This window comes from Choloepus didactylus, chromosome 5 (genome assembly GCF_015220235.1).
Source record: "Choloepus didactylus isolate mChoDid1 chromosome 5, mChoDid1.pri, whole genome shotgun sequence".
In the NCBI taxonomy this organism is placed as follows: domain Eukaryota; kingdom Metazoa; phylum Chordata; class Mammalia; order Pilosa; family Megalonychidae; genus Choloepus; species Choloepus didactylus.
The window spans coordinates 143,407,218-143,425,594 of record NC_051311.1 but is presented as its reverse complement, the minus strand read 5'-3'; the positions used below and the strand labels follow the sequence as shown (position 1 = coordinate 143,425,594).

General features: G+C 34.1%; 1 protein-coding gene across 5 annotated transcripts in view; it reads right to left on the bottom strand.

The window, feature by feature from the left end:
• BBS9 (Bardet-Biedl syndrome 9) overlaps positions 1-18,377 on the bottom strand; it is a 591,615-nt gene that overhangs the window by 359,767 nt on the left and 213,471 nt on the right. For all 5 annotated transcript variants that reach the window (XM_037837046.1, XM_037837048.1, XM_037837049.1 and 2 more), the window contains 3 exons: positions 18,025-18,109; positions 13,221-13,404; positions 12,449-12,578 (listed from right to left, as the gene is read on the bottom strand). In XM_037837046.1, the coding sequence (XP_037692974.1) occupies positions 12,449-12,578; positions 13,221-13,404; positions 18,025-18,109 (399 nt within the window). The remainder of the gene's footprint in view (positions 1-12,448; positions 12,579-13,220; positions 13,405-18,024; positions 18,110-18,377) is intronic.

Here is an 18,377-nt window from a genome sequence, read left to right as displayed (position 1 = left end):
AACAAGAAGAAATAACAATCATAAATGTCTATGCACCCAATCAAGGTGCCACAAAATACATGAGACAAACACTGGCAAAACTAAATGAAGCAACTGATGTTTCCACAATAATTGTGGGAGACTTCAACACATCACTCTCTCCTATAGATAAATCCACCAGACAGAAGACCAATAAGGAAACTGAAAACCTAAACAATCTGATAAATGAATTAGATTTAACAGACATATACAGAACATTACATGCCAAATCACCAAGATACACATGCTTTTCTAGTGCTCACAGAACTTTCTCCAGAATAGATCATATGCTGGGACATAAAACAAGCCTCAATAAAGTTAAAAAGATTGATATTTTTCAAAGCACATTCTCTAACCACAATGGAATACAATTAGAAGTCAATAACCATCAGAGACTTAGAAAATTCACAAATACCTGGAGGTTAAACAACACACTCCTAAACAATCAGTGGGTTAAAGAAGAAATAGCAAGAGAAATTGCTAAATATATAGAGACGAATGAAAATGAGAACACAACATACCAAAACCTATGGGATGCAGCAAAAGCAGTGCTGAGGGGGAAATTTATAACACTAAATGCATATATTAAAAAGGAAGAAAGAGCCAAAATCAAAGAACTAATGGATCAACTGAAGAAGCTAGAAAATGAACAGCAAACCAATCCTAAACCAAGTAGAAGAAAAGAAATAACAAGGATTAAAGCAGAAATAAATGACATAGAGAACAAAAAAACAATAGAGAGGATAAATATCACCAAAAGTTGGGTCTTTGAGAAGATCAACAAGATTGACAAGCCCCTAGCTAGACTGACAAAATCAAAAAGAGAGAAGACCCATATAAACAAAATAATGAATGAAAAAGGTGACATAACTGCAGATCCTGAAGAAATTAAAAAAATTATAAGAGGATACTATGAACAACTGTATGGCAACAAACTGGATAATGTAGAGGAAATGGACAATTTCCTGGAAACATATGAACAACCTAGACTGACCAGAGAAGAAATAGAAGACCTCAACCAACCCATCACAAGCAAAGAGATCCAATCAGTCATCAAAAATCTTCCCACAAATAAATGCCCAGGGCCAGATGGCTTCACAGGGGAATTCTACCAAACTTTCCAGAAAGAACTGACACCAATCTTACTCAAACTCTTTCAAAACATTGAACAAAATGGAACACTACCTAACTCATTTTATGAAGCTAACATCAATCTAATACCAAAACCAGGCAAAGATGCTACAAAAAAGGAAAACTACCGGCCAATCTCCCTAATGAATATAGATGCAAAAATCCTCAACAAAATACTTGCAAATCGAATCCAAAGACACATTAAAAAAATCATACACCATGACCAAGTGGGGTTTATTCCAGGCATGCAAGGATGGTTCAACATAAGAAAATTAATCAATGTATTACAACACATTAACAAGTCAAAAGGGAAAAATCAATTGATCATCTCAATAGATGCTGAAAAAGCATTTGACAAAATCCAACATCCCTTTTTGATAAAAACACTTCAAAAGGTAGGAATTGAAGGAAACTTCCTCAACATGATAAAGACCATATATGAAAAACCCACAGCCAGCATAGTACTCAATGGTGAGAGACTGAAAGCCTTCCCTCTAAGATCAGGAACAAGACAAGGATGCCCGCTGTCACCACTGTTATTCATCATTGTGCTGGAAGTGCTAGCCAGGGCAATCCGGCAAGACAAAGAAATAAAAGGCATCCAAATTGGAAAAGAAGAAGTAAAACTCTCATTGTTTGCAGATGATATGATCTTATATCTGGAAAACCCTGAGAAATCGACGATACAGCTACTAGAGCTAATAAACAAATTTAGCAAAGTAGCGGGATACAAGATTAATGCACATAAGTCAGTAATGTTTCTATATGCTAGAAATGAACAAACTGAAGAAACACTCAAGAAAAAGATACCATTTTCAATAGCAACTAAAAAAATCAAGTACCTAGGAATAAACTTAACCAAAGATGTAAAAGACCTATACAAAGAAAACTACATAACTCTACTAAAAGAAATAGAAGGGGACCTTAAAAGATGGAAAAATATTCCATGTTCATGGATAGGAAGGCTAAATGTCATTAAGACGTCAATTCTACCCAAACTCATCTACAGATTCAATGCAATCCCAATCAAAATTCCAACAACCTACTTTGCAGACTTGGAAAAGCTAGTTATCAAATTTATTTGGAAAGGGAAGATGCCTCAAATTGCTAAAGACATTCTAAAAAAGAAAAACGAAGTGGGAGGACTTACACTCCCTGACTTTGAAGATTATTATAAAGCCACAGTTCACAAAACAGAATGGTACTGGCACAAAGATAGACATATAGATCAATGGAATCGAATTGAGAATTCAGAGATAGACCCTCATATCTATGGCCGACTGATCTTTGATAAGGCCCCCAAAGTCACTGAACTGAGTCATAATGGTCTTTTCAACAAATGGGGCTGGGAGAGTTGGATATCCATATCCAAAAGAATGAAAGAGGACCCCTACCTCACACCCTACACAAAAATTAACTCAAAATGGATGAAAGATCTCAATATAAAAGAAAGTACCATAAAACTCCTAGAAGATAATGTAGGAAAACGTCTTCAAGACCTTGTATTAGGCGGACACTTCCTAGACTTTACACCCAAAGCACAAGCAACAAAAGAAAAAATAGATAAATGGGAACTCCTCAAGCTTAGAAGTTTCTGCACCTCAAAGGAATTTCTCAAAAAGGTAAAGAGGCAGCCAACTCAATGGGAAAAAATTTTTGGAAACCATGGATCTGACAAAAGACTGATATCTTGCATATATAAAGAAATCCTACAACTCAATGACAATAGTACAGACAGCCCAATTATAAAATGGGAAAAAGATATGAAAAGGCAGTTCTCTGAAGAGGAAATACAAATGGCCAAGAAACACATGAAAAAATGTGAAGCTTCACTAGCTATTAGAGAGATGCAAATTAAGACCACAATGAGATATCATCTAACACTGATTAAAGTGGCTGCCATTAAACAAACAGGAAACTACAAATGCTGGAGGGGATGTGGGGAAATTGGAACTCTTATTCATTGTTGGTGGGACTGTATAATGGCTCAGCCACTCTGGAAGTCAGTCTGGAAGTTCCTTAGAAAACTAGATATAGAGTTACCATTCGATCCAGCGATTGCACCTCTCGGTATATACCCGGAAGATCGGAAAGCAGTGACACGAACAGATATCTGCACGCCAATGTTCATAGCAGCATTATTCACAATTGCCAAGAGATGGAAACAACCCAAATGTCCTTCAATAGATGAGTGGTTAAATAAAATGTGGTATATACACATGATGGAATACTACACGGCAGTAAGAAGGAACGATCTCGTGAAACATATGACAACATGGATGAACCTTGAAGACATAATGCTGAGCGAAATAAGCCAGGCACAAAAAGAGAAATATTATATGCTACCACTAATGTGAAGTTTGAAAAAGGTAAAACAAATGGTTTATAATGTAGAATGTAGGGGAACTAGCAATAGAAAGCAATTAAGGAAGGGGGAACAATAATCCAAGAAGAACAGATAAGCTATTTAAAGACCTGGGGATGCCCAGGAATGACTATGGTCTGTTAATTTCTGATGGATATAGTGGGAACGAGTTCACAGAAATGTTGCCATATTAGGCAACTTTCTTGGGGTAAAGTAGGAACAGGTTGGAAGTAAAGCAGTTATCTTAGGTTAGTTGTCTTTTTCTTACTTCCTTGTTATGTTTGAAATGTTCTTTTATTGTATTTTTTTTTAATTTTTTTTTCATACAGTTGATTTAAAAAAGAAAAAAAGTTTAAAAAAAGAAGAAAAAAAAAACAAGGAAAAAAATATGTAGTGCCCCCTTGAGGAGCCTGTGGAGAATGCAGGGATATTGGTCTACCCCACCTCGATGCTTGCTAACATGACCACAGACATAGGGGACTGGTGGTTTGATGGGTTGAGCCCTCTACCATAGGTTTTACCCTTGGGAAGACGGTTGCTGCAAAGGAGAGGCTAGGCCTCCGTGTAATTGTGCGTGAGAGACTCCTCCCGAATGCCTCTTTGTTGCTCAGATGTGGCCCTCTCTCTCTACCTAAGCCAACTTGAAAGGTGAAATCACTGCCCTCCCCCCTACCTGGGATCAGACACCCAGGGGAGTGTATCTCCCTGGCAACATGGAATATGACTCCTGGGGAGGAATGTAGACCTGGCATCGTGGGACGGAGAACATCTTCTTGACCAAAAGGGCGATGTGAAAGGAAATGAAATAAGCTTCAGTGGCAGAGATTCCAAAAGGAGCCGACAGGTCACTCTGGTGGGCACTCTTACGCACAATTTAGACAACCCTTTTTAGGTTCTAAAGAATTGGGGTAGCTAGTGGTGGATACCTGAAACTATCAAACTATAACCCAGAACCCATGAATCTCGAAGACAATTGTATAAAAATGTAGCTTATGAGGGGTGACAATGGGATTGGGAAAGCCATAAGGACCACACTCCACTTTGTCTAGTTTATGGATGGGTGAGTAGAAAAATAGGGGAAGGAAACAAACAAACAAACAGACAAAGGTACCCAGTGTTCTTTTTTACTTCAATTGCTCTTTTTCACTTTAATTATTATTCTTGTTATTTTTGTGTGTGTGCTAATGAAGGTGTCAAGGATTGATTTAGGTGATGAATGTACAACTATGTAATGGTACTGTGAACAATCGAATGTACGATTTGTTTTGTATGACTGCGTGGTATGTGAATATATCTCAATAAAATGAAGATAAAAAAAAAAGATATAGACTGACAGAATGGATGAAAAAAATAGGACCATCCATATGTGTCTTAAAAGAGACTCATCTTTGACCCAGTGACACAAAGATATTGAAAGTGTAATGATGGAAAAAATATTCCATGGAAGCTACAGCCAAAAGAAAGAAGGGGTAGCAATATGAATCTTACATAAAATAGACTTTAAATGCAAGGATGTCATAAGAGACAAAGAAGGACACTATATACCAATAAAAGGGACAATTCACCAAAAAGAAATAACAATCATAAATGTTTATGCACCCAATCACTGTGCTGCAAAGTACATGAGACAAACATTCGCAAAACTGAAGGAAGCAATAGATGTTTCCACAATAATTTTGGAACACTTCAATACATCACTCTCTCCTATAGATAGATCAACCAGACAGAGGACCAATAAGGAAACTGAAAACTTAAACAATGTGATAAATGAATTAGACTTCACTGACATATATAGAACATATATCCCAAATCACCAAGATATACATTCTTCTCTAGCGCTCATGGAACATTCTCCAGTATAGATCATACATTGGGGCATAAAACAAGCCTCAATAAATTTAAAAAGATTGAAATTATTCAAAGCGCATTCTCTAATAACAATGGAATACGACTAGAAGTCAATAACCATCAAAGATCTAGAACATTCAAAAATATATGGAGGTTAAACAACTGATTCCTAAACAATCAGTGGATAAAGAAGAAATTGCAAGAGAAATTTCTAAATAACTAGAGATGAATGAAAATGAAAACATAACACATCAATACTTATGGGATGCAGTGAAGGTGATATTGAGGGGGAAATTTATAGCTCTAAATGCATACATTAAAAAGGAAGAAAGGGCTAAAATCAAATAACTAATGGAACAACTGAAGAAGCCAGAAAACTAACAGCAAACTAATCCTAAAACAAATAGAAGAAAAGAAATAATAAGGATTAAAGCAGAAATAAATGATATAGAGAACAACAAAAAACAAAACAAAACAAAACAAAAACACACAGAGAATAAATAAAACCAAAAGTTGCTTCTTTGAGAGGATCAACAAGATTGACAAGCCCTTAGCTAGACTGAGAAAATCAAAATGAAAGAAGACCCAAATAAACAAAATAATAAATGAGAGAGGGGACATTACTGCAGATTCTAAAGAAATTTAAAAAAAAAAAAATCATAAAGGATACTATGAGTAACTGTATGCCAACAAACTAGGTAGTTTAGAGGAAATGGACATTTTCCTGGAAAGACATGACCAACCTAGAGTGACCAGAGAATGAAGAGAAGACCTCAAAAAACCAATCACAAGCAAAGAGATCCCGTCAATCATCAAAAAGCTTCCCACAAATAAAAGCCCAGTGCCAGATGGCTTCATAGGGAAATTCTACCAAACTTTCCAAAAAGAACTGACACCAATCTTATTTAAACTCTTTCAAAAAATTGAAGAAAATGGAACAATACCCAACTCATTTTATGAAGCCAATATCACTCTAATACCAATACCAGGTAAAGATGCTACAAGAAAGGAAAACCACACATCAATCTCTCTCATGAATATGGATGCAAATATTTTCAACTAAATACTTGCAAATCGAATCCAAAGACACATTTTTTAAAAAAAATCATACACCATTACCAAGTGGGATTCATTCCAGGCATGCAAGGATGGTTCAACATAAGAAAAATTAATCAATGTAATAGAACACATTAACAAATCAAAAAGAGAAAAGTCAAATGTTCATCTCATTAGATGCTGAAAAAGCATTTGACAAAATTCAGCATCATTTTTTGATAAAAACACTTCAAAAGGCAGGAATTGAAGGAAACTTCCTCAATGTGATAAAAGACATATATGAAGAGCCCACAGCCAGCATATTACTCAAAGGTGAGAAGCTGAAAGCCTTCCTTCTAGGATGAGGAATGTGTGGGAATTCTGTGGATAAAATATTGTAAACTCTGCTTCTGCTTCGGCATGCATATAGGCAGAAAACCGCCTTTGTCTAAACTCCTATCAAAGATAATGAGAATGTCTCGCTTTGCTATGCTATGTTCTTGCACGTAGTACATTCCACTCCCAAAGCCAGGCTTATCTGTTGTCTACTTGCCTGTCGATCTTTGTGTCATAAAGGTCAGAACATCCTGCCTCCCCTCCTGCCTCCCTAAACAGCCCTGAGTGCCAGCACATCTCCCTGCACTGAAAATCTCAATAAAAACCTAGATGAGAATTGCTGGGGAGGACACTCTCCCTTGGGTTGTTCTCACTCTCGCCTCTCTTGACTTTTGTCTTGAGTAATTCATTGTGTCACCGTGGTTACTGCTGGACAGAAAACCACAGGAATGAGACAAGGATGCCTGCTGTCACCATTATTATTCAACATTGTGTTAGCAGTTCTAGCCAGAGCAATTCAGCAAGACAAAGAAATAAAAAGCATCCAAATTGGACAGGAATAAGTACAACTGTCATTATTTGCAGATGATATGATTGAAAACCCTGAGAAATTGATGACACAGTTACCTGAGCTAATAAACAAATTTAGCAAAGTGACAGGATACAAGACTAATGCACATAAGTCAGTAATGTCCCTATACACTAAAAATGACCTAACTGAAGAGACACTCAAGAAAAAGATTCCATTCTCAATAGCAACTAAAACAATCAAGACGTAAAAGACCTCTATAAAGAAAATTATGTAACTTTACTAAAAGAAATAGAAAGGGACTTAAAAAGATGGAAAAATATTCCATGTTCATGGATAGGAAGGCTAAATGTCATTAAGATGTCAATTCTACCCAAAGTCATCTACAGATTCAATGCAATTACAATCAAAATTCAACAACCTACTTTGCTGTCTTGGAAAAGCTAGTTATCAAATTTATTTGGAAGGGAAAGATACATCGGATTGCCAAAAACATTCTAAAAAAGAAAAACAAAGTCGGAGGACTTACACTTCCTGACTTTGAAGCTTACTATAAAGCCACAGTAGTCAAAACATCATGGTCTTGGCAGAAAGATAGACATATTGATCAATGGAATCGAATTGAGAATTCGGAGATAGACCCTCAGACCCATGGTTGAATCTTTGATAAGGCCCCCAAACTCACTGAACTGGGACATTAACCATCTCTTCAACAAATGAGACTGGGAGAACTGGATATCCATATCAAAAACAATGAAAGAGGACCACTACCTCACACCCTATAGCAAAATTAACTCAAAGTGGATCAAAACACCTCAATATAAGAGACAGTAGCATAAAACTTCTAGAAGATAATGTAGGGAAACATCTTCAAGACCTAGTATTAGGAGGTTACCTCTTAGATCTTAAATCCAAAGCACAAGCAATGAAAGAAAACACAGATAAATGGGAACTCCTCAAAATTAAAAGCTTATGCACCTCAAAGGAATTTGTCAAAAAGGTAAAGAGGCAGCCAACTGAATGGGAAAAAGTACTTGGAAAATATGTATCTGATAAAAGGCTGATATCTTGCATATATAAAGAAACCCTACAACTCAATGACAATAGTACAAACAACTCAATTATAAAATAGGCAAAAGATATAAAGACATTTCTCTGAAGAGGAAATACAAATGTCTAAAAAACCCATGAAAAAATGTTCATTTTCACTAGCTATTAGGGAGATGCAAATTAAGACCACAATGAGATACCATCTCACACCAATAAGAATGGCTGCCATTAAACAAACAGGAAACTACAAAAGCTGGAGAGGATGTGGAGAAATTAGAACTCTTATTCATTTCTGGTGGGACTGTATAATGGTACAGCCACTCTGAAAGACAGTCTGGTGGCTCCTTAGAAAACGAGATAGAGTTACCCTACGATGCAGCAATTTCACTTCTTGGTATATACCCAGAAGATCTGAAAGTAGTGACACAAACAGATATCTGCACACCAATGTTCAGAGCAGCATTATTCACAATTGCCAAGAGATGGAAACAATCCAATGACCTTCAACAGATGAGTGGATAAACAAAATGTGGTATATACACATGATGGAATACTAAGAAAGAACAAGGTTGTGAAACATATGACAACATGGATGAAACTTGAAGACATAATGCTGAGTGAAATAAGCCAGACACAAAAAGAGAGATATTGTATGCTACCACTAATGTGAACTCTGTGAAAAATGTAAAATAAATGGTTTATATTGTAGAATGTAGAGGACCTAGCGATAGACAGCAAATAGTGAAGGGAGAACAATAATCTAATAACAACAGATAAGTTATGGAGGCTAAACTTAATGTTATGGGAATGCTCAGGAACAACTATGGTTTGTTAATTTTCTTGGGGTATAGTAGGAATAAGTTGGAAGCAACGTGGTTATTTTAGGTTATTTGTACTTCTTATTCCTTTGTTTTGCTTGAACAGTTTTTTTTTAATTTTTTAATAAATAAAGTTAAAAAAATTGGAAAGGCTTTTAAGAACTCTCTGAGCATACATAATGTTTAGCTTTCTGGTTGATTATTCAGTGTGAGATACAAAGGTAAAAAAGGTTTCTATATTAAAGAAGTATATGATCTAGTTGAGGCATTAGGAAAATCAAACAGCAGCTACCAACATCATTTTAAATGTTATAAAAATTCAAAGAAAAGGGAGATCAGGGTAGGGAGGGAAAGCCTATTTATGCGACTTGAGTTAGGCCTTAAGGTTAGAACAGTTTTTAAAATCCAGAATAAAAAACGGAGAAAACATTCTGGACAAGGACACTATAGCAATGAAAGCTAAAAAATAAAATTTGAAATACTGAAGTTATAAGTAACTACTGTGGACAAAGTGTAGAAAGAAAAACACTAAAGTAACAGACCAAATTGTTTATACTAAAATATGAGCTGCAAAAAGATTTTAAAACACTATAGCTGTGGGCTGCCAGCTAAAGCCTGGAAGGTTCTCATCATTTTAACTTTCATTCAAATAGACTTCCATCTTTAGGTATATTTGATTTCTCTAGAGAGAATAACGTTACTGATATTTAATGATCTTTATTTGCCATTTGGGAAATTGACCACAGCCAATGTAAGATATCCAGCCAGGCTTCCATAGCTACTTCATGCAATGAGAGGAAAACATTATTAGCTAAGAAATTTAAAGAAGATTTCCATATAATCTTCTACTAATTCTATAACCTGTATAATTTTTTCACATCCCCATGGACTAACCCACAAAAATTAAAGTAATTAAACTAAAGGAATGCCATGTAATCAATAATGATGATTACTCTTAAAAAAAAGAAGGAAACACAGGAAGATTCTGAACTGGTTTATAATAAACAAAGCAGAGGAGCACTATGACTGCCAAGTAGGTGGAGTGGGTGGAAAGAAAGCATCTCAGTTTCTGAGCAAAATGCTGTTATTAAGTATAATTGCATCAACTTGATCCAAAGCCAGTATTTCTTATTCCCTGAAAAGAAACATATTAAAATAGCAGCAATTTCCTTTACAAATAAACACATACAGCCAAGGAAGTGTCTACCAAAAAGTTTTAACCTTAAAGAAAATAAAAAGTAGGAGGGAAATTATTTCAGTGCTTATAATTTCAAATAATAACTTCTAAATATAAATACAATATAGCTAAACCAGTAACATTTTTAAATTCTAATAATTACAACGAAATTATTTCAAGCACAAGCTATCCTTATATTTTTATGTAAAGTACATAAAAATAAAAATCTTTAGTTGATAATTAGAACTTACTGTTATATGTTAACTGTGGAAAACCCTAATGCCAATATCTGCATTTAATTGTTTATAATTACCATCCTGAAAATGCCATAAAATATAGTAAGCTTCACTCACAAATATGTAAGATAAGCTATGAAGGGCTACTTTTGAAGTACTAATTAAACGGCAGAGATAATTATCATGATATACATTACATGGAAATTTGGTTTTTCACTCATAATAAAATTACAATCAGACCCTTGATTGGTAAGTTGCATCTGAACTAGAAAACTTTAAGTATAAATATCTGACAAGAAGCCCTATAATTGAGCTTCCCTGAGCATGAAGATTCTTGAAACTGGGCACATACCTTGTAAATAACATATGTTTAAAATAAGTATTTCACCTAAATGTTCTCAATATGGTCTTTCTACTTATCACTATCCAGTGCCCCTCATCCCTCATGCACAAAACACACACACACACACACACACACACACACACACACACACACACACACAGTTTTAAGTATTAAAAATACTGGCTCCTGAGGGGCATGGAGATCCTAAGCCACAATGGATTGCCTACCCACCAGGAAGGATCTTTCTTCTTGCACCTGAGCAGTCACTTGGAGGCCAAAAAAACTGCTCTTGAATGGATATATGGACTGCAGAAAGAATTATTCTCCCAAAAGAGAAATACTTGATGTTGCCTTGCTGGCAAGCTGCTTTTCCTGTTCTAAACCCTTCTAAGTAAATCTGATGCAAAATGTCTGGTGAGTCTGAGTGTTTGGTTGAACTTAAAAAGACCATCTGGTGAGGACTGCAAAAACCAGCCTCAGAATTTTAAAGTATTCTTTAGCTACAAAATAACTATAATTTATGTTAAATGCACAGCAATTATAATTATAGGATGCTCCTTTCTCAAAAATTGTAAGGAAGCAACTTGTTTTTTAAATATTCATAGTTTTCAAAACATTGTTTACATTTTCCAATATACATGCTTAGCCAATATTAATAGATTAACAAATAATGCAAATATGGATGACTTTCATTGAGACTCAAAAATCATATTCCACACATGACCTCTCAAATTTGGGGGAGAAATTCATTTTCATCAGATACCATAGGTGTCCTTAAAGAAGTCTACATCTGGTATTTAAATATGTAATAAAAATGACCTAAATATGCAGAAATGAATAGCCCCCAGATATCTATGACACTTTATAGAAAGCTGTGTTTTTATAAATTTGCTAAGATCTTCAATTCCTAAACATAACTTGAGATGCTAAAGAGTTTGCCAGGATCTTGCCTTTTATACTGATAACCAAAAAACATCAAGTACTTGGCTATCTCATTTTCACCTCATTCTATGTCTTTGTCAATTTTACTTTAGGATATGAATTTTGTCTTTCATTTTAAATGTAAGATGGCCTTATTTAAAATCTAAACTTAGGGAAACACATGATCATTAGCAATTCTGTACCACTTGACAAAATAAGGTCTGGAACAAATTCTGAATTGTAATATTCTCACAGTCCATTAATTAATAATTCCTAAATAGGACCCATCAAATGCTTGAAAAAATGCTTTCCTTTTTTAAAGAAAACAATCTATTGTCGAAGCCATTTTCATAAAATATTCCACACCTTTCATCTTTAACTTTAAAATATCTTATTATAAATACTAAATGAAAATGATGACTGATGCTAATCAAGGCTATTTATATCCTCCCTTTACAATAAATATTATCTTTTAAATTTTTCTATTATTGACATTCAGACTACAATATCACTTGCATTTTTTAGCAAAATTTTGTCAAATTTTAGTAAAACCACTTGCCATGGTTTAGGAAAACTCCTAGAGAAATTCCTTCACTAAGAGTCTCTTTTCAAAAAAAAAACTGTTAAATTAAGTCACTTACTGCAAACAGCCCACTCTTACTGCGACAGGAATGTGGGGAAGTTGAGTGGCCCACTTCAGTGTCACATCCTGATAAACATGCAACATGCTGTTGTGGTTCCCAATCAAAGTATTTATTGTTCCTTCAGAAACTGTAGGTTGAAGATACAGGCAGAGAATGCTAAGAAAACAGTCATTAACAACAGTGTATTACATTTCTTTTAGGGAACTTATATCTAATATCTAATATCTTGATTTAAATGCATAAAGAATTCAAGTGATAAAACATTATTTTTCAACTTCAAGCTACCAGCATCGCAAAGGAAAAATAATTTTACTGACTTGGAAGCTGTAACTAGACAGTGGCCAACATTTTTGCATTTCATCTAGAAAGCATGAATTTCATTAATATTTAACACAATTAAAGCTAATGATTTACTGGGCAGTCACTAAAGATAAGCCATTCTGTTAGGCATTACTATGCTTCATTTTGCTTACAGAAGAGTCTGATGTTCTCTTGAAAACATCTTGAACAGCTACACTGTGGAAAACATTAATGTACACTGGAGGACAATTCTACAAGTCATTTTGTACAAAGTAAAACGACTGACAAAACCAAATGTGTGCTTTATATCAAACTTCTATTGGAACTTGAAAAGTTAAAGTTTCCATTACATGTTCAATACAAAATTATTTTCCTAGATATTTAAAATACATGTGTGTGGATGTGAATTTTTTCTGATGTACATAACATGGCCTTGACATACAGAAAAGATAAAAGAATCTCTACACACCTGAGCAATATGGGAGAAAACAACTTGGGCTGCAATCAAGTTTCTTCATGAATCGAATCTGTCCATTATCCTTGAGGCAAAAAATGTTCCTCTCACCAAGAACAAAAACAGAAGATGTTGACTGGTTGAAAGAGACAATACATATATCAAGTGCTTGCTCTCCAATATTTAGAGTCCAATCCACCTGCAAAGGAAAATCCAAGATAAATTTAATTGCTAAAACCAGAAAATTTCAGCCACTTCCATATCAATACAATTAAGAAATTGTTTTACAAAAAAGAACAGAAATAAAAAGAGTGTTAATCTCCTTTGTTCTCTCTCCTCTCTCTCCTTCTCTCTGTTCTCTCTCTCTCTCTCCCCCTGGATATGACTGTATTTCTGATATTGTATAGACTCAAAGCAGGTTCTGCCCCAACTCTTACCAGATGATATTAGTTATTCAGCGATTTTTCGATAAAAAAAGTTACTGTATTTACTTTGCAAATCAAATTTAACTAACAGTAAAACCTATAGCCAGTATTGTTGTAAATATAATGTTTGATATAAAAACAAGTGAAAGCTGATACAGTAGAATAGTTGGGATCCTCTACCCGTAAGAGCTTTTCCAGTGTATCTCCATATCTCTGGAACATGGTCAATGTTCAATAAAAGTTTCTTAAAATAATGATGGAATGGTTTTAAAATGAGCATGTAAAACAAGAGTCTTTTCAGAATTCAGCTCCCAGTATTTCTAAACAAACAAACGAAACAAAAAAAAAAAACAAAAAAACAAAGATTTGCCATCTTGGAAAACGTCACCTGATGGGCATAAGATGTATGTGGCAATGACAATTAGAGCCGCCCCCCACCCCATGCCTTGAATACTCAACTGGGTACTTATCAGCACACCCATGTAAGGAAACTACTTGATGCCAGGGAAAGAACTACCAGAAAGGTAAGAGGTAGCAGTGACCAGAGTTCACAAAGAGCAGGAAATATTACCTATGGTCACCAGCAAAACTAGAAAACTTCAAATTCAGATGGAATTGAATAGAGGATTCAGAGGGTCTTGCCTCAGGAATGGGGAATAATTAGCCCTAGAATGAGCATTCTGCTGGTTCTATCTAACAAATCTTAAAATCAAGATATGAAAAGATCAAACTGTTGCCAAGTAACTTAACTGAGTTCAAGAATAGTCATATGATTACAAAAATATCCAGCACCCAACAAGGTAAAATTGACAAGATTTGGCATCTAATAAAAAAATTAACCAGGTATGCAAAGAAATAGGAAACTGTGATCCCCAATGAGGAGATAAATAAAGCAAATGAAACTGACCCAGTACACACACAGATTTAAAATTAGAAAACAAGGACACTAAATTAATTATTATTATAGCTATATTCTATTTCAAAAAGATAAGCAGGGTAATGGAAGATATTTTTAAAAAGATCTTCCAGACATGAAACTACTCTGGATATGAATTAACAGCATATTAGACTTCGCAGAAAAAGAAGATTCATGAACTTGGAAGCACAGCAATATAACATATCCAAAATGAAAGAGAGAAAAAATATAAGAGAGAGAAGAAGGAAGGAGAATCAGTGAACTTTGGAACAACTTCAAAACCCCATAGAGGACAGAGAGAGGGCAGGAAAGAAAAAATATTTGAAGAAAGAATAGTCAAGAATTTTCCAAATTTTATGAAAACTATAAATCCACACATGCAAGAAGTTGAACAACTCCTAAGCACAAAATAAAAAGAATGAAAGAAAACCATACAAAGGCACAATATAATCTAATTGCACAAAACTAGTGATAAAATCATTAAAGCAGCCAGAGAAAAAAGATAAGGATGAAAATAGAATTCCTATCAAAAACAATGCGATCAAGTAAACAGCAACCTCTTAAAGTACTGAAAAGGAAAAAAAAAAAAAATCTATCAATCTATAAGTCTACACTCAATGAAAATATCTTTCAAACACAAAGGCAAAAATATTTTTTCAGACCTATGAGAGTTCAAAGAATTCACCACTGGCAAGCTCACTGAAAGAGAAATATAAAAGGAAGTCCTTTAGGAAGAAAATGACACTAATTGGAAATACGGAGCTACACAAAATAATGAAGACTAACCAAAATGGTAATCACACGGGTAAATATATAAGATTCTTTTCCTGTAATTTAAACCTTGTTAAAAGATCATTGAAAAAAAGATAATTTACTATTTAAACAAAAATAAAAATATAATTTGGAGTCTACAACATATGTGAAATCAAAATATTTGATGAGAGCACAAAGGTTTGAAAGAGAGATATGGAAGTATGGTTCTTATACTACATATATAGTGATACAATATCTCCTGAAGGTAGAATTGTGATAAGTTACAGATATATACTGTAAACCCTAAAGCAACCACTAAATTAACAAAACAAAGAGATACAACTAATAAGCCAGCAAAGGAGATAAAATAGAATCATAGAAAATATTGAATCCAAAAGAAAGCAGAGACGAGGAAAAAGGAAACAAAGAACAGATGGGACAAATAGAAAACAAATGACTAGATGGTAGATTTAAACCTAACCGTATCTATAATCACATGAAATGTAAATGGCCTAAAAAAAATTAAAGGACAGAGAATATCATATTGGATAAAAAGTAAGATCCAACTGTATGCTGCTTACAAGAAATTCACTTTAAGTATAAACACACAAAAACTGATTAAAAGTAAAAAATAGAAAAAGGTAAATGGGATAATACTAATCAAAAGAAAACTGAGTGGCAATATTAATATCAGATTAAGTAGGTTTCAGGGCAAAGACTATTACCAGAGCAAAGAGATAGAAAACATTTCATAATGAAAAAAGGATCAGGTCATCATGAGATACAGCAATCCTAAATGTTTATATACTTAATAACAGAGTTGCAAAATACATGAAGCAAAAAAAAACTGATAAAACTGTAAGGAGAAATAGATAAATCCATAATTATAGTCAGAGATTTCAATAACATTCTCTCATTAAGTCATAGAACAAGTTGTTCAGAAAATTAATAAGCATATAGGAGATGTGAACAACAATATCATTCAAATTAACCTAAGTGACATTTGTAGAACATTCTATCCAACAACTGCAAAAAAAATACACATTCTTTTCAAGCGAACACTGAACAGTACCAAGATAGACCATATTCTAGGCCATAAAACATATCTCAATAAATTTAAAAGAATTCAAGTTATTCAAAGTATGTTCTCTGATCACAATGGAATTAATTCAAAATCAACAAATAGCAAAAGGTAACTATGAGTAGCACTGGCAGCTATTAACTACCTCCCCACAACCACTTTATCAAAAGCATTTCACTGGATAATTTCTATTTCTTCTGCAATTGATTTAATAATGTTCTATGGCATCAGTCTTGCCAAGGTGGTGTGGTGTAATAAGGAGAAGTTTTACTGCTATTTGCTACTCTCTTCATTAACAGGGGAAGCCCCGGAAGGAGGTAGGTAAAGGGCAAATGGGAAAATTTGCACCTCAACTGAAATTGACGTCAGAATTTCTCCAGTGTGATGCACATAGTAAATACCTGTGAATGAATGAATGAAGGGCATTCCAGAGAAAATAAAACACTTATACAGAAGCTTAGAATCAAGAAAAGTCATGGAATATTTGGAGCAATGAGAAGCCCATGTGGCCAAAATGCAAGCTACAAGGAACAAACAGAAGAAGACTATTGAGGAGGAGGTCAAAGTCAATTTGATCACTATTTTCATCACCTTCATCATCCAGACATTTTGCTAAGTGTTTATACACATTACTTATTTCTAACGGCAACGTTGTAAAATAGGTATTGTCACCATGTTGCAAATGGGAAAACTAAGCCTTAGCAACATTAGTGAACTTGCTCAAAATAAGCAGTAAGTATAGTTAAGACCCAAGGTCCAATGCCAAAGTCTATGCTTTAACTACTATTACTATGGTGCTTCCAAATTCTGAGCAAAGCTATGCATATGTATTTGTTATGCTCTCTCTTTCATCATTCACTATCATTGGGAAAATATGTTTTTATCATTCTTGACTTTTTACTAAAGAAGGAAGAAGCTAGCCTTCCCTCTACCATGTTGCTTAACTTTTGCATTCTAATACAAAAAGTTCTGCAAGGTCTTCTCTGGTCTTATTTCCTTAGTATTCTAAGTGCTACATTTCTTCATTCAGTTTCCTTCATGTGTGTCCCTGTCAAATTCACTTCAGTGTTTCCACCATAATTCCTTCTATTTTTTTTCCTTTCTGTCTAATAGGATTTCAGGATAAGGGAGAGTTCATGCTCATCTATCCCCTAGTTTCTAAACTGAGAATTTATCATTTATAACTCTTCTTCAAACTATTTTTAAGTTCTAAAGCTTCCACCTTTGTCTTTGAGCTAATTCTATCTTTGCATGCTATGAAATTCTATCTCTTATATATTTGGTCATGATGCCACTAGCAGCAAAGTTTTTTGCCCATTAGAAGGAAATTTTTAATTTTTTTTCCTTTTTTTAATGTTAGTTTATAATCACTTCACTTAAAAGTGACTCCATTTGGTCGTCTATAGTTCTAATGACATAACTCTAACATCTCATATATTATGATTATGACCAGACATGTGTCTCTATTGCTCAATGATGAACAACTAAATTCTCTGATCACCCATATAATTATATTATAGAGAAGAGAAATGGCTGCAACATTTTTTATTTTAAAATTTCTTCCCAGGAATTCTTATTCTGAAGAAACATCCATGATTAGATATGACATTAATGGAATTTCTACATATAAAGAAAAGGCCTTACCACTAGTCTTTTACCAGAACCAAGTTTTTGCTGTTCAGTCTCCTGCCTTTTATCTGCATCTGTTGCAAAAGCAAGTACTTGGTACCTGTTTAAAAAATATGGGAAAATTATAAATGACTTTAAATTTAAAAGGTGTACATTTTTTAAAACTTTAAAAACACAGCATTTATAACCTTATAAATAACTTTTTCTTGTCTTTTAAAACAGTGAAAATTAAGATTGAAATTTTATTGAATGATATCATGATATAAGATTATGTAAAACTGTCATGATAAAGAAATTAAAAGTATATATCCCAATTATATAATATTGGGAAAGTAGATCTGCCACCTAGAAAATCATTTCCATCAGAA